The sequence below is a fragment of the Cetorhinus maximus genome, chromosome 5 (assembly GCF_964194155.1).
Source record: "Cetorhinus maximus chromosome 5, sCetMax3.hap1.1, whole genome shotgun sequence".
NCBI lineage: Eukaryota > Metazoa > Chordata > Chondrichthyes > Lamniformes > Cetorhinidae > Cetorhinus > Cetorhinus maximus.
The window spans coordinates 91,027,196-91,048,909 of record NC_135883.1 but is presented as its reverse complement, the minus strand read 5'-3'; the positions used below and the strand labels follow the sequence as shown (position 1 = coordinate 91,048,909).

General features: G+C 46.0%; 1 protein-coding gene across 5 annotated transcripts in view; it reads right to left on the bottom strand.

Moving 5' to 3' along the window:
• The window catches only part of fam184ab (family with sequence similarity 184 member Ab), a 237,960-nt gene that overhangs the window by 47,719 nt on the left and 168,527 nt on the right, over window positions 1-21,714 (bottom strand). For 3 of the 5 annotated variants that reach the window (XM_078542180.1, XM_078542181.1, XM_078542185.1), the window contains 2 exons: window positions 11,537-11,683; window positions 573-690 (listed from right to left, as the gene is read on the bottom strand). In XM_078542180.1, coding sequence (XP_078398306.1) covers window positions 573-690; window positions 11,537-11,683 — 265 coding nt within the window. The remainder of the gene's footprint in view (window positions 1-572; window positions 691-11,536; window positions 11,684-21,714) is intronic. The other 2 variants (XM_078542182.1, XM_078542184.1) reach the window with 1 other exon arrangement.

The window sequence follows — 21,714 nt, the reverse complement described above, 5'->3', positions numbered from 1 at the left end:
TGAATTTAAGAAAGCATAGATAATGGTTTCTGCCACAGATGGGCTGAGAGAGGGGCAGAGACCTACAATGTTATTGAGGTGGAGTAGGGGTTAGGTCTGTTGGAGAGGAGACAGAATCAGCAAGTAAGCTCATGGTCTAATAGAAAACCAAGGATGAGAACACTCTAATTTAGCCTTGGACAGTGGTCAGGGTGGGGATTGGGGGAGGGGGTGGTTGGGAGAAGGTTTTGGGGGTCGGTGGTTAGAATCAGTGGCTAGGAAATGGAGGTTATTTTGGGAACTAAAGACAATGGCTTTAGTTTTCTTAACATGTCACTGCAAATAAATTCAAGTTAAAAGTCAGCTATTGGTCAACAGTAATTGGAAGTTCAATGGATGTTGAAGAATTAGACTTAGAAAGCAAAAAACAAAAAAACTTTGCCACACTTCTTTCAATCCAACAATAAACCATGATCATGATTTTGGCCCAAAAAAGCCTGCATATCATCTATAAAAATATGAGCTAATTAATGACCATTTATCTTTCTTTGTTTTAAGTTAGACCCCATATTTAAAAGCTGAAAAATACACACCATCAGTTTTTTTGTGAGCTGGTCTCTTTCTGTGATCATTTCCTTTAACTCAGTGATCAGCTGTAGATCCTCTGGTCTTGACTCTCTGCTATTGTATTTTTCTTCAGCTTCTTCCACTCTAGAATAATACAACTATATTTTAAAAGTTTATGTACTAAGGATAATAATTTAGATGGCTCAGAACTTACTGAATCCAAATTTTACATTTTCCACAAGCAGGAAAATCAGAGATTCAAAAAAATCAAGGCCATCACAAGGTAACTAACAAAAACAGAAAATAAATGCACATTCATCTTGAAACATTTCATAGAATCATAGAAATTTACAACATGGAGGGAGTCCTTTCAGCCTATTGTGTCTGCACTGGCTGACAGGGAGCCATATCCAGCCTAATCCCACTTTCTTGCTCTTGGTTCATGCTTTGTAAATAATGGCACTTGAAGTGCATATCAAAATACTGTTTAAATATTGGGACGATTCCAGCCTCTATCACCCTTTAAACTACGAGTTCCAGGTCCCCGCCACCCTCTTGGGGGGAAAAAAAAGTCCCTTTGAATCTCCTCTAAACCTCTGACCTCTTACCCCAAATCAGCAGGTAAACCCATTCATTTTAATTCATTTACGGGATGTGGGCTTCGCTGGCCGGGCCAGCATTTATTGCCCACCCCTAGTTGCCCTTCGGAAGGTGGTGGTGAGCTGCCTTCTTGAACCGCTGCAGTCCATGTGCTGTAGGTACACCCACAATGTTGTTAGGAAGGGAGTTCCAGGATTTTGACCCAGCGATGGTGAAGGAACGGCGATATATTTTCAAGTCAGGATGGTGACTGACTTGTAGGGGAACTTCCTGGTGGCGGTGTTCCCATGCATCTGCTGCCCTTGCCCTTCTAGATGGTAGTGGTTGTGGGTTTGGAAGGTGCTGTCTAAGGAGCCTTCGTCTATAAGAAAACCAAGCTTGCGAACAATTTAATTCAGCCTGGTTATGGACCCCTCAACCAAGGAGAATAGAGCTTTCCTATCCACTCTGTCTAGACTCCTCAGGATTTTTGAATCTGTGGACCAAAAGTAAAACTAAATTGGGGATATCAATAAATGGGGAAAGGCAAAACCTGCTCAATAGCACCAAAAGGCCTGACAGTAAAGGAGCTGCACAGCAAGTCAATGGGTGCCACAAACATCTCACTTACTGTATTGGATACAGTGTTTCTTTTAAAAAAGACCCCGTTCCCTTCTTTCTTCTGCTCTTATTTCTACCCCATTTTTATCTTCCCACCTTTCATTTTTACGCTTTCTTCCAATTATAATCTAGTTTAACTGGATCGTAAATCACATAATGAGACCACTTAAGGTGCAAGAACACAGCACTGAGAGTCACTGAGCTCTCAAATCACACGTGTGATCTGTATAAGGGCTAAATCCAAAGCCTAGGCTCCTGAAAGAGAAACCTACATGGATGATACTATTGTAAGTGTTACAAGAGGAACTAGGTTAGTTTAATGGAAGTTTTAAAGAGCCTTTCTCAAAATTATGGAAAATTTTCCAGATTTATGTTACTATAAATTTCCTTTTTAAGCTGCATAAGGGGAATATTGCAAAATTGCAAATATAAATAAGGTCTTGCTGTATATAATGAATAACTGAAATCCTCATCCAAATCAAATCGAGTGAAAAGCCAACAAGACTGTTCAAAGGTCAGTTGGGAGAGAGGTGAGCTACATAGCCTCTAATTTTTTTTCAAGTGCACAGGTGATCTATTTCAGTGCGCCGCTGCGCAGTAACTTAAAGGGACCCACTTATGTGCGGCCTGCACAGGGACTTCTCCAAGTTGCTGTGTGGCCTCATAGCTTACAGGGAACATTGCAGATAAGGGGTTAAAATTCAGTGATATGATTGTTTCATGAATGAGAAATTTTTGGAAAAAGTGCTGAAATGTTTACAGATTAGTTGGTTTTTCAATAAAGGTGAAACTTCAACTCATCAGTCAGTATCCTTTTGTGCGCCATTAAAATCACTCTTGAGACTATTTCCTCTCCCTCTGTGCAGACATATTTAATAACTAAATGCAATTTTAATCTAAGTAGTATGTGTAATGATACCTAAAATTACTGAACTTATAAATGTCAGTGCCAAAACTTGGGAGCAGCAAACATAGCATATAAAAAGTTAAAAGCAAAATGCTGTGGATTTAATCTTCCTTCCAATTTTATTTTAGCCATGATCAGGACCAGGTATTCCTTTGTTGTAGTTGCCCATGCTTATGGAAATGCAAGGGTCACAAATGCCGTTGAGGGAAAATTGCAAGTATTTGAAATGAGAGTATCAGCCCCCATTTACAATCTTATTCTAGCCTATTAAAAGTAGTCATTACTAGACCTAACAAGCTGATATTGTAAGTGACAAATTACAATAATGTAAAATAGAGAATTTCAATATTACATCGAAGACAAAGCACAGAGACAAGCCATTTGGCTGAATGGCCCATACCAGTGTTTTTGCTCCCTATGAGTATCCTCCAACACTACTTCATCTAACTCTATCAACGTATGCTTCTACTTCTTTCTCCCTCAGGTGTTTATCTAACTTCCCCTTTATGATGATTGTTCTGTAATCAAAACATATGAGGCTGCATATATGACAAAAGACCTATTTTAACTCGGGATGGGAATCAGACAGGCAGGGGTTGAGATGGGTGGTAAACTGTCCTGATCTCAGCTGTGAGGGCCTAGATGATTTTAACTCTATTGCTTGTCCATATGACTTGTTCAGTTGCCAGTCTGAAATCAGCTGCAGTGGCAGCTGGCTGGTGGACAGGTGTGGAATTTCAGGTGGTAGGAGGCTGGCACCAGGACAGGAACAATGAACCCCAGCACTCAAGTTGTGAGGAGGGAGTATTTTTTATTCATTCATGGGGTATGGGCATTGCTGGCAAGGCCAGCTTTTGTTGCCCATTGCTTATTGCCCTTGAATGGAATTTAACAGTCAACCACATTGCTATGGGTCTGGAATCACATGTGGGCCAGACCAAGTAAGGACAGCAGACTTCCTTCCCTATAAAAGACATTCGTGAGCCAGATGGGTAACCAGATGGGTTTCAGGCTGGCATCATAGTGTGATGGGAAGAGGCTCCCAGTTCATGGAAGGACTAAATTTTCCTTCCAGGGTGGGAAGCACTCATCTTCTACTTGGCCCAACAAAGAAAATGAAAGAAACTCAAAGAAAATGTTGTTGTCTGGGGCTCTTCTGGCCCCAACTCTTCTTCCCAATAGGTTCAACAGGTGGGAACATTACACAGTCCACTGGTTGGAAATAGCAGCTGGATGCTGATGAGATAATCGGAGCTCAATCTGCATATTAAGGAAGAACCCTGTGGCTTGCACTGGATGCTCTTCCTGCCTGCTCAGAAGAGTAGGCTAAACGGAATACAGCGGGATGAGAGCAGGACATTGGTAGGTAAGAGTTCCAGGCTCCCCAGGCCAGTATAAATCAAGTAGGCAGGATTAAAAATCACAATAAAGACTATAACCATAACAACACAAATGAGACTAATGTTAGATTAATCCTCTTTAACATCTACTACTTAGGTTTAAATTCAGTCAAAACAATTGATAACAAGGGTTCCAAGTGCACAGAGTAATAGGTCTGTAGTGAATTCGCTTGTTAATTTATACCAACACCCAACATACAGGAGCACGCAACAGAAAGCCACATTCAAATCTGACACCAGTTTGGCAATCTGCCACAGAGTGAAGTTGAACTAAAAATAATTATATACACATTTGATGTAATGTCATACTTGGTCTCCTGTCCAGAAGGTGCTAATACAAGCTTGGGTATGACAGCAAAGGTGCCGGAAGCCCTTGAATTTCTTGCCAAGTGATCATTTCTCAATTGTGTGCCTCAATAGTGTATTGGAAGCCTTTTCACTTCTGGTAGAGGGTGGTGAGTGCAGTGGTAGGGAGTAGAAGAAGCAAAACAAGGGACGAGAATGTCTGACAGCCAAGTCTGATGCTCAAGTAACAACCTACATGCAGTTTCCAACATAGCAGTGGGAGCCCAAATTGATTACTTTCCTTCCTATCACCTAGATGGAGTACCTCAGTGCAGGCCCAGTGATTAGAATGGTTCAGTCAATATGACTCTGTATCACACAAGAGATCAACTAGAAAATATAGGTCTAATAGTCTAATGTCAGTTGTGAGGAAATTATTAGCATCTGTAACTAGGAACAGAGTGGCTGAGCATTTGGACAAATATAAGCTGATCAGTGAGCCAACATGGATTTATAAAGAGTAAGCCACACGTAACAAAACTAACCGAACTTCTTGAGGAGGTAACAAACGTGATAGATGTGGACAGTGTCTATAGATTTTCTTTACATGAATTTCCAGAAGTTCAACAAGGTTCCAAATAAAAGTGAGAAAACCTGGAATTGGAGGCAACCTATTGGCTTGATTAGGGAACTGGTTAAAAGTTAGGAGACAGAGACTAGGGGCAGAATTTTCCATTAATGAGGTTGAAGTGTGACGGGCGGTTTCAGCAGTGCCCATCCTGCTGTCCGAAATGGCGGGAACTTGTGCCCGATTCCAGGCTTGGAAGGTCATTAATTATGCAAAGGCGCGTATCGGTCTGAATCACCTGGTGGGTCAGGAGCTGATTCGTCTGCCCACAGTCAGCTGGCGGGTTTGAAGGTCCGGGTGTCATATTTAAAGGTTAGTCCAACACAATTTCTCTCTTTCCAGCCCACCAGAGATATCTTGCAGCCAGAAGATGAATGCAGCACCCCGCTTCACCCGCCAAGCCCTCCAGGCCTTGATCAGGGGGGTGCAGGCACACAGGCAAGTGCTCTACCCCATGGATGGCTGCAGGAAGCGCAGCAGCCTCACCGCTCTGGCTTGGGAGGCCACTGTAGAGCAGGTCAGCATGGTTGCAGCCACGCCCAAAATGCCATCCAGTGCAGGAAGAGGATGAATGATCTCATCAGCTCCATCAGGATAAGTCATCCTTCAACTCCCCCCAATATCAAACACTCAAATGGCTATTCTCTTCAGGGATCTCACGCAGCCATTAGGGGTGAAAAATATCAACACTCATTCTCTCATCGAGACTTTCACATCACCACCGTCCCATCTATCATGTTGTTCACACTCCATTCTCGAGCCCTTCTGGGGAGGGCTCACCACACAAAGGGACATGCATCTCACCCAACCTCTGCTACATCCCTTCTCAACACTCGCCGTTCTTACTTCTTCATACAAGCCAAGCTGGCGTACAACAGGCGCAAGAGTGCGCAGACCCAGGGGAGGGACGGCCGACATAATTACCCTCAGTGAGTTTGAGGAGGCTGCAGCCGAGCTGGCTGGCGACGACAGGGATCACTCCTGTGGGGAAGGGGAGATCAGCCTCTCCCAGCAACCTAGTGCGGATCACAGCTCCATCACTTCATCAAATCCTGACAATTACAGTAAGTCACCTGTAGTCTTATCTAGCTTATGCTCATTAACATAACTCTATTTTCGAGGCATCAGCAGATCGAGGCCCCCAAGCCAGTCGAGCACCAATGTAAGCCCCCAGACTACATCTGAAGGGGAAACTCTGGAAGAACCATCACGGCACTCACACGTACCCTCAGCTTAGAGACACACATGTCGTTGGGGGCACAGATGTAGATTGGGCTTGGGCTCACTTTCTGGGGAACACCTCACTGACACATCCTTACAGCAGGCGGAGGAAAGGAAAGCTCAGGTCTCCAGCACTCAGGGGGCTGCTGGAGACCAGCCACCCGCTAAGTCCGAGTCAGATGATGAGCCTCTGGAAGCAGCCGCCAACTCAATACTGGTGATGCAATGACAGACGGCAGAACATCAGGCAGAGACTCGACAGTCGCTCAGCAGACTAGAATAAATGATGGAGGAGTCTGTCCGCATTCTGTCTGATGTCGTGGCTCCAACTTGCGAGCGCCTCGAGGTCACCATGGGAAGGCTGGCCACCATTGTGGAGACCTTGGTCCAGTAGGTCTTGCTGGATTTGCACTCGGCCCTGCACTCCATGGCCACACACCCCGGTGGCTGCCATGAAGATGTAGGTGACATGGGGACAAGGAACCTTGACCACCACCCCCACCCCCACCCCCCCTCCAGGTACACCATCTTCTGCAGGAGTATAGGCAGGGCTGTTGGGCACCCACAAGGGGGCTTAGTGTCAGCCGGACACCCCGGGAGTCTCCTCTCAGGACAGTCCAAGGGTGTGTAGCCGCTCACAGCGCCCCCCCTTGCCTGTGACCCCATCCACTCCAGCTTCTCAGGCCATTGAGGGTGCTTCTGCCCCTGAGCAGGTGACCCTTATCAGGCCGGGGCTCTCCAGGCCTCAGGCTACCAGAGGACGTCCACCAAGGTCATCACAGACATCAGGACATGGCAGTCAGCAAGCTGCCTCTACCTCTGCTGCATCCAGGCATAGCATTAGAGTTAGGAAAGTTAAGAAAGACTGATGTCACTTTTGGGTCACAGGTGTGCTAGACATGGAATTAAATTGCACTTTTGCTAATACATTTGATGGTTATGCAAATGTTCTTGTCAACTGAAGGCGCTGTCATTTTGTACTTTGGAATACTCTTATTTTGAATTTAGCCTTCCTCCCACTCAGTGATAATGTCCTACTATGAGATCCACATTCCTGTGATGTCAACCTCAGTTAAACTAGTCTCCCCACCCTTGTGTGATGTCAGGGACATATGTTTAAATCTTTATTGGAAGTGTGTGAAGTAAGCGTTTCTAACTCTTCTTCCTCAAGGAACACCATTGAGTGAGGGTAACTCATCAACATTGATAATCTAGCGGCATCTGTGTCTCCTCAGTGGTAGTGGCAGAAGAAAAGACATACACGGGAGGAGGAGATCCCTAGGCATATCCACATCTCAGACGCAGCAGTGTTTGCATCATTAGATGGCGGCAAAGATTTCAAGTCTTCTCTTGCATCGTTCTTGTTCCTAAGTGGACTCTCAGTTCCCAGAGGAAGCTCACTCACAGGGCCCCATGGACCAAAGCAAAGATCATGGCTTGGCGATTCATGAGGCCAGAACATGCAAGTGTGAATGAGGGACTCGTTCTTGCTGCAAGTGGGTGGACATCCCCTGAAATGAAAGAAAATGGCATCGAGGGCTAAGAGAGATAAAGTCATGTGCCCTCACTTAACTTTACTCTTCCTGGGAACTGTCAGCCATTAATGTATCACGGGCACGTCTCCCACGCCTTCCTTCCTCCATGGCATGATCACGTTCATACTGACCCTCAGCAGCCTCCTGAGGTTCCTGGGCCACCGGATCTTCATCCTCCGATGAGCTCTGATACTCCTCCACTTTATCCTCTGGCAAGGATTCACCTTTTTGCATTGCCAGATTGTGAAGGGCGCAACACTGTGGTGATGTGGGATACCCTATCGGGAGTGTATTGGAGTAGGCCATCTGAGCAGTCCAAACATCTGAAACGCATCTTTAGAAGCCCTACGGTTTGCTCTATAAGGGAACATGTGGAGCTGTGAGCAGCACTGTACCTCTCCTCAGGCGGACTCTGAAGGCTACACACCGGTGTCATCAGCCAGCATTTCTGTGGCTACCCCTTATCCATAAGCAGCTATCCCTGCAGACATAATGGCCCCTCAAAAATCTCAGGCACCTGGGAGTGGCTCAGGATGTAAGAGTCATGACATGACAACTTCCAGGGTACCGTACACAAACGTGCAGTATGTGCTTCCGATGATCACACACCAGTTGTATATTGATGGAATGATAACCCTGTGGTTTATAAACATTATGGCCTGCTCGCATGGAGCCTGTATAGCCACATAGGTGCAGTCTATTGCACCCTGCACTTTTGGGAAGCCTGAGATGGCAGCGAAGACAGTGAATCTCTCAGCCTAGCTATCTTCATCCAGTGCAAGCCTGACATAATGATGGGTCTTTCTGTAAAGTGCATCTGAGACCTCCTTTATGCATCAATGTGTTGGGGACTGAGAGATGCCGCACCAGAGTCCAAGAAATTGAGCGCTGCGGTCACCTTCAAAGCCACAGGCAGGGGATACCCTCCAACTCCACGTGGCGTCAGGTCTTCACGAAGAATGTGGCATATGTGATGTACCAGAGCTCGGGACAAGCGCAGACGTGCACGGCATTGCCTCTCAATCATTTGTAAATAGTAGACTCTTATACAATAAACCCTAGGTCTGGCCTTGGTGCCTAGGTCTCTCCTCCTGACCCTCCTGTTCATGGCTTTGGCTCTGCTTGACCATGTCCCTCCTGCTGGAACCGCGTGCAGAGTTGCCTCCCCTTCCTTCATCACCTCCATTGCATTAGGACGCTAATAAAGGCTGCATTAAGCCCTGGATCCATATGTGCTTTTGCCTTCTCTTTGAAAGGAAACATTGAAGACATTAATGATTCAAGGGGCAAGAAAGTGAAGCTCAGAAGATGACATTGTTGAAAACTGTAACAGTTTTTCCTGACCTATTTGCATGGTGGCTGATGCCACCTTGTCCCTGGGACACTACCACACACATTCAGGTAACTAAGATGGCATCGCAAATATGTAACACCTTGAGCCATGTGTGGGATGCTAAAGTTTAATTGAGATGAATGACCCAACCTAGCTCTGTGCTCCAATCTCTGATATGGCATATTAATGACCAATCAGTTGCTCATGGTTAATGAGTGGATGCCCTTTAGCCCATTAGGAGCGTCAAATCTGGTGAACACGTGACAGGCCTTCATTGATGAAATGCCATATATGATACAGCTGTGACTCCCTCATTATTGCCTGCATTCACAAATTCAAAATTCCTATATGTTACTCTTGAGATGCAGCAGCTGTGATGTGAAGCCATTGAGTTCTGAGTAGCTCTCTAACAGTGCTAATGAAGCCATTGGCTTTAAGTGGCTTTCGTTGCAAGGAGATCTTCCTCCTTTCTTTCTAAGCAGACTCCTGTTCACTCACTCCTGTGGCAACAGGAGGTTAAAGGGCGACCCCAGAAAGGCCCCCATTGTGTTCTCCCTGACTGCCATTCCACAGGTTCCCTCCGAGTTGTCGCCCTCGTGTACACTCCTCCCCCTGACTACCATTCCACAGCCTTCCCTCCCCGTTGACCCCCTCGTGTTCACCCCTCCCCAACTGCCATTCCAGAGCTTCCCTCCCTGTTGCCCCCCTCGTATTTGCCGTTCCCTCCTGACAGTCATTCCACAGCCTTCCCTCCCCGTTGCCCCCCTCATATTCACTCCTCCCCCGACCACCATTCCAGAGCCTTCCCTCTCCATTGTTCCATTTGTGTTCACTCCTCCTCCTGACCACCATTCCAGCCTTCCCTCCCCATTGCCCCCATCATGTTCGTCAACCCCACCCTCACCTCACAGCCCACCCCCGATTGAAGTGTTTCTGAAAGTGGAGGCCTGCATGAGTACCACAGAACAGTGATGTTCTACAGGACAAAGTAGGCAGAGAGCAGGAGCAGACCAACCCTACAGCCCCAGCAGTGTGCATTAATCGCAACAAGACTGGCGCAGCACTATGGTAGGTAGGCTATGTATGTTCCCTTCACCTAGAAGTTACCAGAGAACTCAGGTCTGACTTGTGTACGCCACCCCTTCTCAAACGGGTTTGAGGCCGATGTAATTTTCCGCTGGCATGATGCAAGGTTGGAAGGCCTGACAAGATTCCGGCGAGCAGCTACTTTAATGAGCATTCATGATATGTTGATGAATGCAAGTGGAGTTCATGCCACTAGTCGACGGATAACTGACCCGCCATAAACCCACTACTGGGAGAATTACAAGCTGTTTTTACATCGGTGGATTCTCCGCTCCCAGCCACCATGAAACCCGCCACGGGTGCGATGGGAAAATTCTGCCCTAGGAATAATGGATACTCAAATTGTCAGAATGTGACTAGTTATGTCCCTCAGAGACCTCTACTATTGTCTCGGACATTTATGACTTGAATGATGGAATAAAGTGCTGTATAGCTATGTCTGCTGGTGACGCTAACAGAGCAGGCTCGATGGGCCTTGTGGTCTACCCCTGTTGTTATTTCTTATGTTCTTATGACACTAAATTAGGTGACACAATAACTAGTGTAGATGGGAGCAAAAAGCTGCAAACGATGCATAAAGTGTGTGGTCAAAACTGGCAGATGGAGTTCAAGATTTAGGGGTCCAAGTTCAGAAATCATTAAAAGGTAGATGCCGTGTACAAAAATAATTTTAAAACCTTCTGGAATGTTGGCCTTCGCTTCAAGACAGTTGGAATACAGAGTCCTGGTTAGATCTCATTTAGCGTACTGTGTTAATTCTGGGCACTGCGCCTCAGGAAAAATATATTGGCCTTAGTGGGGTATCAGCACAGATTCGCCAAAATGGTACCAGAGTTAAAAGAATTCAATTATGAGGACACGTAGCATACTTTAGACTTGCATTCATTTGAGTACAGGAGAGTAAGGGGTGATGTAATTTAGGTGTTTTAAGATGATTATAGGATTTTATAGGGTAGTTGCAAGGAAACTATTTCCTCTGGTGGGAGAGTCCAAAACAAGGGAGCGTAACCTTAAAATTAGAACTAGGTTGTTCAGGGGTGAAATCAGAAGGCACTTCACATAAAGGGTCATGGAAATCTAGAATACTTTCCTCTAAAATGCTGTTCAGGCTAGATCAAATGAAAATTTAAAAACTAGGGTTGATAGATTTTGGTTAGGCAAATATATTGAGTAATGGAACCATGGCAGATGGATGAAATTAAGGTACAGCTCAGTCATGTTCTAATTGACAGGCTTGAGGGACTGAATGGCCTATTCCTTCTCTGACATTTCCATCAAGTTCTATATTTACCCAAGTAGTAAATAACAAATGAATCAGTATCCTTTCTAATACTAATACTACAGCTATTTGCTTTAGGTCCTAAAATCATTATTTAAAAATGCCACAAAACATACAAGATTTCCAGAGAAGAAATTTTATCCTTCAGGAGTTCCTGAGCCTTGTTGAAGTCTGCTAGCATGCACTGTGTTTCCCGGATGTGGGCTGCAGTCATTTCATTTATCATCTTCTCCTGTTTCTTTATCATCTCCTGTTCATAGGTCCTGTTTAAAAAGAGACAAAGTGAAGCTAACTCCCAGCTTAACTTAATAGCCACTAACTTATAAAGCTAAATCTAATTATTTCAATTGTCAAAGTGCCCACAGATCAAAGAATTTGATTTGATCCATGCCCTTTAACCCATTTTCAGTTGTTAGAATGCGTCAGCTAACTATAGAAAAAAAAGTAGACAATGCAAATATTTGTCTATACCTTTCATACCTAGCCAGAATATGAACAGGCCCAAAACATCTCACTTTAGTAATTTTTCTGCAATCCTCTCTTGCTTCACTGGATATCTTTAGTGCCTATTGCCTAGCATTCTCCACTAGCTTCAGTAAGACAGGTAAAATTCAGATTTGATTCCTGGTCCGGTTAGTTGATCTCAGCTAAGCAGGTATGGGGTTGGGGGATGTGGGTGCTGCAAAGTTCTTGGAAACGCTTGGTTGGGAGGGGAAATAATCAGAGTTCCATGAGAGTGCTGGATCCTGATTACCTTCGAACCATCATGTTGAAGCTACTTGTTGGTGATGTCAGGGGATCATCATAGAATTATATATCACAGAAAGAGGCCATTTGACCAATTATACCTGGACCAGCTTTTCAAAATCAATTTCCCATTAGTCCCACCACTGCTCTTTTCCCACAGCCCTAAAAGTTTTTGCCCTTCAAATATTTATCCAATTCCCTTTTGAATGTAATTATTGAATCTGCTTTCACCACCATTTCATGCAGTGCATTCTAGATAAAAACTTGCTGAGTAATTTTTTTTACCCAATTGGTTCTTTTGACAAAAACCATAAATCTATGTCCTCTGATTTCAATGTGATGAAGTGTGAAGTTATCCACTTTGGTAGGAAAAATAAAAAAGCAGAATATGTTTTGAGTAGTAAGGGACCAGGAAATCTTTGTACTTAGAGAGACTTAGGTGTTCTTGTACATGGGGCTGAATTTTGACTCCCGTCGTTAGGGGGGGGTGGGGGTTGTGCGGGGGCAGGTGCGCGCCACCATTTTACATGGGCGGGCCAATTAGGGCCCGCCCAGCGTGACGCTCACCCAGAAGCACTGAGTGCTCCCTGTGCGGGTGGGGGAGATTCCCTGAGTTGGGAGTGCACTCTCTCGCGCATGCACGCAGAAATCTCCCTGAGGCACAGAGGTGCCTCAGGGAGATTTGTTTAAGTTTAAAATTTCTAAATAAAGTATTTGAAAACTTTTAAAACATCTCCCCTCATGTGAGCTGGGACATATCAATGATTTTTAAAAAATTTTTATTGAATTTTTAATCACTTCATGAAACCTCATCCCGCCCGTGGATGAAGTTCCATGAAAATTGCGAAGGCCGCCTGTGCTCTTCGCCTGCCCGCCAATCTTAAGGTTAGACGAGCAGCTCATTTAATTGTTTAAATTCGTTTTTAACAGGCCTTAATAGGCCTTTGACAATTCGGCAGGCGCACAGCCGACTTGGCTGCGTGACTGCCGAACTGAAAATCTAAATGACGCGCGGTGATGTCAGGATGCCCGCCCGAAGTCCCCACGTGTCACTTTACGTGTCGGCAAGTGAGCCCCGCCCCGGCTTGCCAACCGGTGAATTCAGCCCATGAATTACAAAGAGTTAACATCCAGGTACAGCAAGCAATAAGGAAGGCAAAAGGGATATTAGTTCTTGTTACAAAGGGATTGTGTATAAGAATAAAGCAGGCTTAGTACAATTATATTGGTGAGGTAAAACCTGGAGTATTGTGTGCACTTTAAGTCTTCTTATCAAAGGAAGTGAATACTTGCTCTAGAGGGAATGCAATGAAAGTTCATTGGACTGTTTCCTGGGATGAGGGATTTGTCCTCGGTCTATATTCCCTGGAATTTAGAAGAATGAGAGGTGATCTAACTGGAATGTATAAAGGTAGATGTTGAGAAAATATTTCCCCCTGGGTGGGGTATTGAGAACACTGGGTCAGTGTCATAAAATAAGGATCAGCCTTTTAGGACTGAGATGAGGAAAACACCTTCACTCAAAGTGCTCTGGATGCTTGGACTTCCCTACCCCAGAGAGCTGTGGGTGCTCAGTCATAGAGTATATATAAGGCAGAGGTTGATATATTTTTGAGGATTAAGGGAATTAAAGGAGATTGGGATGGTGCAGAAGGTGGAATTGAGATAGATGATAAGCTACGATCTTGTTGAAGGCAAGAACATGGTCAAAGGGCCAAATGGCTATTTCAGCTCCTATTTCTTATGTTCAGCCCTTACCTTCTACCACTGGTAACAGTTTCAATTATTAAGTCTAGGAAGAACAATCTTTGTTTCTCTTTACGCAACAGAAGTCCTTTATTCTTGGTACCATTCTAGTAAATCTCTTCTCCACACTCTCTTCACACTACTTCCTGAAGTGTGGTGTTTGGAACTGGTCACAATACTCCAGCTGGGATCTAACTAGTGATTTATAAAGGATTAATATCAACTCCTTGCTTTTGTACTCTATGCCTCTATTTATAAAGCCAAGGAGACCGTATTCCTTTTAAAACAGCTTTCTCAACTTATCCTTTTTTTTCTTTCAAGGACTGTGAGCATGGCTGACAAGATCAGCATTTGTTGTCCATGCCTGATTGTCGTCAAGGTGGTGGTGGCGGGCCGCCTTCTTGAACCGCTGTAGTCTATGTGGTGCAGGTACACGCGCAGTGCTATTAGGGAGGGAGTTCTAGGTTTTTGACCCAGCAACAGTGAAGGAACAGTGATAAAGTTCAAAGTCAGAATGATGTGTGACTTGCTATCTTCAAAGACTTATGTAAGTATAACCCCAGATCTCTGTTCTTTCACCCTGTAACATTGCACCATATTAACATTTTGTCTCATTCTTTCTACAAAAAATGAATAACATCACACTTCTCAGCATCAAAATTCATCTGGCATGTTTTTGTTCACGTCACAAATCTGTCTATATCCTCCTGAAGTTTGTTAACATTTTACTCATGGATTTCTACATTTCAGTTTCACATTCTCTGCAACCTTTGAAATTACAGCCTGTATACCCAAGCCTCGGTCAATAATATATGTCAAAGACAAGTAATCCCAACACTTGTCCTTGAGGAGCATCACCTGCTTCCAGTTTAAAAATTATTGGCTTGAATTTTACTCTTGGGGTGTGCCCAAGTTAGCATGGCTGGAAGCAGGTATAAAACCCGGTCTGGCCGAGATTGCTGGCTGGCCAATTAAGGCCTTTCCAGCGTGAAACGCGACTGCCAGATTCAATGATCTTCTGCGGTCAGCAAGGGTAAGTGCAGAAATGGCATGGACCTGTGCGAGAACTTTAGTTGGGTGTCCGTTTCTTGGAACGTTCAGGGGTCTAAGAGTATGTATGCCAACTGGCACTGATGCCTGCCTTGCCAAGGCTGGGATGTCAGCATGACTGGCCGCAGTGCATTGCAGAGTGAGAGGTGCCACAGTGACACGGCCCGGCTAATATCCAGTTGGGAGGGCAGGTGGGAACCAGGAAAGGACCTTCAGGGAGAAGGAGCAATAATGAGGCAATTTTTCCTTGTCAGGAGAAGAAGAGTCTTAACGCCATGGAGTGCCACAGGATAAGTGGAGGAATGCCAAATTTGTACGTCCTCACTAAGCGCGAGGACGATGCACTGGAGCAAGGATACCACCGGTCAGCTTGCTCCTTTGGTCACAGTGAGGCAGGGGTCTCAGATGTAGGTAAGAATGCAGATGGCAGGAGCATGTGTGGTGGGTACCGGAAACATAACGGGTTCCTCTCATCAGAAATTGAACTGCTATAGCCAGACAGCCCATTGAAGCTCCAATGCAGATGGCACCATGCAGCAGGTCCCACTGTCTCCTCAGCCTACCTAGCATGCATAGTGACTATGACGATTGAATGTACTGATCTTTGGCCTTCCTCCCGCAGGAGCTGCCGCGACCCAGAGGACCCCCCCCAGTGAGCTCCACCAGCCGTCACACTGTCTCTATGAACCAGGCACCAGTGCAGATACTCACACATCGGTGGGCATTAGGTATTCAGCTCCATGGGTAATGCACAGCAGTGAGGAGCTGGCAGAGGCAGAGAGGTCCCAAGGAGCCGACAGTGGGAGCAAAGCTGGGGGCGAGGACCATGCTGTGTCCGAGGCAGGCAACGAACCTCTGGAGTCGTCCATCAGGTGGCAGATGCTGGATGTCCAGCGGGACGCATGGGGAGAACTGACGGAGATCCATGAGGGTCTGCATGACATGGTCGCCATCATGGAGGAGCCCATGCAAAGCATGAGTTCTGCGAAGGCCCTTAACACCGAGCGTACAGCCTCCTCCATTGAAAGAGTGGCGACTCTCATGGAGAGGCAGCTTCAGGAGTAAACTCAGGGATTCCTGGGGTTGCACGCGGATCTACAAGCCATCACACAGGGAGTGGCCTCAGGAGGTTACTGCCAGTGTGAGAGATGGATGAGACACCTAGTCTCCCTGATAGATTCCCCGTCCATCAGTGGTGAGCAGGGAGGTACAAACGCACCTCACGCTGCACCTCACACTGGCAGACGAGTTGCCTGTCATCTCTATGGGCTTCTCTCAGGGCGCTCTGGACAAGGACACCATTTCTTCAGCCCCTCTGCCAGTGACCACTGTACCTGAAGATGCCACGATAACTGAGGAGTGCCCAGCTTTGGGGCTGGATGCACCCTCCCAGGTGGAGCCTACTCAGGCTCCGACGGCCAGAGAACGACTGCCAAGGTCATCAGGACCACCAGGACAGCAGAGTCAGCAGGCTGCCTCCAACGCCACTGTCAGCAAGGGGGAGGCACCAAGACACAGCACCCGCAGACGTAAGTTGAAGGCGCCTTGGGCACAGCAGCGGGGTGTCACGGGTGACATTTTTTGCGTTAATTTTTGGGGTGGATGGATACTTTGTTTGTCGTTGTTTGTTCACGTTAACTACTACGAACTTCATTTCACTTAAACGGGCTAAGTTGGATGGTTGGTATGAATAGGTGCCAGATGCATTACAGGCTTGTAAAAGTATGGCGTTGTGTGGTGCTGGCGTAACGTGTTGGGTTCTCATTTGTTGATTATTAGCAAAGCAGACAGTCTATTGGTTTGATGAGGCATCGATGCCTTGGATGCCTAGTAGGCGGTTCGCTGCACCAAAGCATCCCTGGCCTCCCAGCCTTCATGAGGGTTCCTATCCTCTGCCTCGAGGTCCTCACCCTGCCCCTCCCCAGGCTCTTCCTCTGAGCCATCACTTGAGTCATCCTCCCTGTCCTGTGGAGCTGCCTCACTTTCCTCAGCCTCCAGTGGGTCTCCCCTTGCCAGAGTCAGGTTGTGTAGGGCGCAGCATGCAACGACTATTAGGGAGACATGCTCTGGAGGATATTGTAATGCTCCCCCTGATCGGTCCAGGCACCTGGAGTGCATCTTCAGCAGCCCAATGGTCCTTTCCACCAGCGCCCTTGTGGAGGCATGACTCCTGTCGTATCTCTCCTCGGCCTCAGTTCTTGGGTGACAGAGTGGAGTCATCAGCCACCTCTTCGAGGGAAAGCCCTTGTCACCCAGGAGCCATCCATCCACTCATGCAGGAGCCACAAACAGCCTTGGTACCTGTGAGTACCGCAAGATGTAAGCATTGTGTGAGCTCCCAGGGTAATGGGCACAAACTTGGAGAATCTGTGTTCTGTGATCACAGATGATCTGAACATTCATTGGGTGGAACCCCTTTCTGCTGACGAAAGCTCTAGGCTCACCTGCTGGCACCTTGATGGCCACGTGAGTGCAGTCTATTACACCTTGGACATGGGGGAACAGAGCCATCGCAGCAAAGCCTTGTGCTCTCTCCACCTGGCTCGCCTCGTGTCCATAAGTGGATGAAAGTGCGGACGTGTCTAAAGATAGCATCAGTCACTAGCTTGACACAACTGAGTTGATTGAGGAACGCCGCACAGATTCCCCACAGAGCCCTGAAAAGAACTGCAGGCATTGAAATAGAGGGCTACTGTGACCTTCAAAGCCACCAGCATGGGTGACTGTCCACACAGTTGGGGGTGATTTCCGGACCCATCATGTGACGTACTGCTGTCACTATGTCCCTGGAGAGGCGCATCTGGACATCTGGAGGTAGCTGGAGCGCTGCCTGAACACTCTAGAAGCTGGGCAGTGGTGTCTTCAGCGTGCCCTCCTGCTTTGGCCTCCCACTGGCCCTGCACCAACTGAGCCCATGCCTCTCCTCTTAAAGGTCTGTCCCTGGGACACTGCCCACACCCACCTGGCCTCCTCTCCCTCTGCCCCTCTCTTCCTCTTCAGAGGAGATTCCACTTACGAAATACACTATCCCCATTAGATGGAATGCAGAGGAGCAGTACCTTGAAAATGAAGTGGCAATGTGTTGCAATACTCAGAGGAACCTTCCAGGGAAACTGAGGACCTGAGATGCTGAAATGCAGGCTTGACAATCAAACGAGATGCTAAGGAACTCTGGGACAACTCACAAAGCAAAGGGCAGGCAATGACAGAGAAAATGTTGCTGCTCCGGGGGCCTTTATCCCACCCGTGGATGAGGAAATGTTAAAACTGTGAATTCCGCCACACATTTTGCCCATGTGCCGAGCTGAAAAGCACACGGACAACGTAAAATCGTGGTCATTTGGCTTTTTAATGGCCTTAATTGGCCCTCAAATGTCGGCGGGCACTGCTCCAACTTCTGCATACGCCCGCCATCCTCAATATTGCACGTGTGCACAAGGATGCATGGCTGATGTCTTTTTGCGCAATTTTAAGTGCGTTCAGGTCGAGCACGCACCCGAACTCGGAACACAAAATTCTGGCCATTGTTTTCTACTACTCTCTGCTTTTAGTTCCTTAGCCAATTTTGTTTACATACAGCCAATGCTCCTTTAGTCCCATGGGCTTCAATTTTGCCAGCAAGTCTTTATCTGATACTTTAACAAACGCTTTTTGATAGTCCACATATAGAATACCAATTGCACTACCTTCATCAACCCTCTCTATTACTTCATAGGATGGGGTTGTGTCTGGCTTTTATGTCACTTGAAGCCAAGATTCACACACAAGTAATAGGCACTTTGCAAAGTATTGAAGGTTTGGCACCATCTGTGAAGAAGTATCCACTAAAGGGTCAACACCGTCAAGTAAGGAGGAAGAAATCACTTAGGGCGGAATCGTCCCAGATTTGCACTAAGTGCGGTAGCGGATGTGAAAAAAGATGTTTTACCCATTGGCCGCAATGGCAGGTTTACACGCCACATTGTTCCCTCCCCAGTATGTCCCACCTCATTAATAATGCATTCACAAGAAACATGCCGGATTGCTGGCGAGTGGACTCGGATTTTCCCGCCACACTGTCTCTTCAGCACTTCTTCATTCCAGATGCCATCCTTAAAGCGCACCAGAGTGCAACCTACTTAATGTCTACAGACCAGGACTGTTCCAGGCAACAGATGGCCCCAAAAGCAAAGGTGACAGCAGCCCCCAAATTTAGTGACGCCTCTCTGGGGCGCCTGCTGGAAGCAGTTGAAGGCCACCATGATGTCCTCTATCCTGGCTCTGGCCACAGGAGGTCCATCAGAGTTACCAATCTGGCCTGGGGAGTGGTGGCAGTGGTGATCAGCGCCACCGGAGCACAGAGGTGGTTAACCATCCAGTGCCAGAAAAGGATAAATACTCTCATCCGTTCAGCCAGGGTAAGTTAACCACCTCAACACTTTCAACATACACTCTCTCACACATCCACAGGGATCTCACACTTCAAGGGACAACGCCACTAACTCTCACACATACCCTCACATCTCCATCAGTCTCATCTCCTCTGGAACTCGCATCCTCATCCTGTCCATGATGCTGCTCACCACATAAACATTCCATGCAGTGGCACGCATCCTGCTCACGCTCTTTCCATCTGTTTCCATGCAGAAGAAGCTGGCCTACAACAGGAGGGAGAGATCCCAGGCCAGGGATGGAGTGGCCGACATTAGGCCCTTCACTCACTTTGATGAGTGGGCCAATGTGCTAACTGGTGAGGATTTGGACCGTGCCTGCAGCAACGGTGAGGTCGGCAACGAACACCCACGTGAGGATCATATGACTGAAGTAACCATTTTGAAATCTCTTTCATACAGCTGCTATAACAGAAGTAGTCAGTACTCTCTCTATTCTATCCTCTACCAAGTTAAGGCCCTATCTCAGTTAGTTTAAAAATCCAGCATAAAGATTTTCCATCAAAAGCAACTTTGGATGCAAAAGTCATTGACTTTTTGGAAAAGACGGATTACATTTTAAAAGGAAATTGTCTGAGACAACTGCATTTACATGGGCTTCAACTCAACTTTTGGAATCTAAAGGTGAACCTGGGAAATTTTCTACCACAGCCACAGATACTGGCAAAGGACTCATAAACAGCGAACTCTCAATTTTTTTTAACCTTTCAGCATGATACTCTAACTTGGCTAAGAAAGTAACTACCTAGAGTATGACTTGTAAAATTTTGCATTCTTGTGTGTGAATGTGGACTGCAAAAGGTCAAAGGTTGCGAGGTTACCTTTTTAAATATTTTGCTATCCTTGCCTGGGTGGGATTTTAGCTCAATAAAAATTAACCCCTTTTTGTTTTAAAACTCAAGAAAGCCTGCCAGGCTCGTTTCTTTGCAATCAGTACTTAGACATTAATCACAGACATTGAGTAAACACCTTCATCCTTCTAAATCCATCAGGAAAACCTGTTATGCTCAGATTTGATGTAGTACAATAGGGGAGTCATGTTCTACTCCTCAGGTGGCCATAACATAGTGTATGTTAAAGCAAAAAAAAAGAAACAAATGTTTAATCATTCGCAAGTTCCCATCTCAGCCACACAAAATAGGAAGGGACTAAAAGTTAACCAGGTGTTTCCTACTAAGGAGAAAAGGAAGGAGTCAGAGGAGTTGGAAATCTAATTGAGGTATATAAGATGCTAATGGGGATAGACAAAGTAGACGTGGAGTGGATGTTTCCCCTTGTGGGGCATTCTAGAACGAGAGGCCATAGTTTTAGGCTAAGGGGTGGTATATTTAAATCAGAGATGAGGAGGAATTACTTTTCTCAAAGGGTCGTGAATCTGTGTAATTCACTACCTCAGAGTGCAGTGGATGCCGGGATGCTGAATAAATTTAAGGAGGAGATAGACAGATTTTTAATTAGTAATGGGTTGAAAGGTTATGGGGAGAAGGCGGGAAATTGGAGTTGAGGCATGTTAGGGGGGAAATTAAAACTGCTAAAAGAGAATGCAGTAAGAATTTACTGAAAAACCCCTAAAATCTCCAGGCAGACATGGCTGCAAAACATATTAAGAGTTGACGATTACCAGATGAACATTGCACAGCCTTGAGAGTCAGACTGGAGGTAAAAGTATGACGTAAATTAGGTTAAGTGTACACCTCTCTCAGATAGGGAAGGGGCAGATGGTTTTAGCTTAGATATGGGAAGATGAACAACGGACAAAGAGGAGGCTTTGATGAAACACAAACAGTCTTGAGTTGTAAGAACCAAGGCCTTTGCGTACGTGTGTTAATTCTGATTGGATAATATAATTATATATACATCCTTTAGAATAATTGGTTAGCAAAATCACACATTTATGTACTCAACAGGATAGAGTTAGTATGGAACTGGTGTGTCGGTTACCGATTGGATGTATTCAAATGTACTCAAATGTGTTGATAAGAAAAAGTACAAAAGTAGTGAAATGTAATCAATCAGGGAGCTGTGTTTTCATTCTTAGGAATGATTGCGGCTCCCTTGCATATGCTTGAATAAAAAGGAAGCCCGAGCCTCTGTGGTCGTTGCGGGATCGGAGAGTGTAACTTCTCCTCTTCAATGGCGTAGTCGGCAGGATTCGCCCGGACCTCTGTGAAGGCGGAACAATGATCTGGTGAGTATTTTCATTTGAAAGATACTCTCCCGTTGTTCGCATCAGACTAGAACGGAGGTCTAATAAGGCGAATCCGAACGTTTCAGCCAGGGAGGCTCAGGTGGACAGTTGGGGCAATTGAACCTCAGGAGAC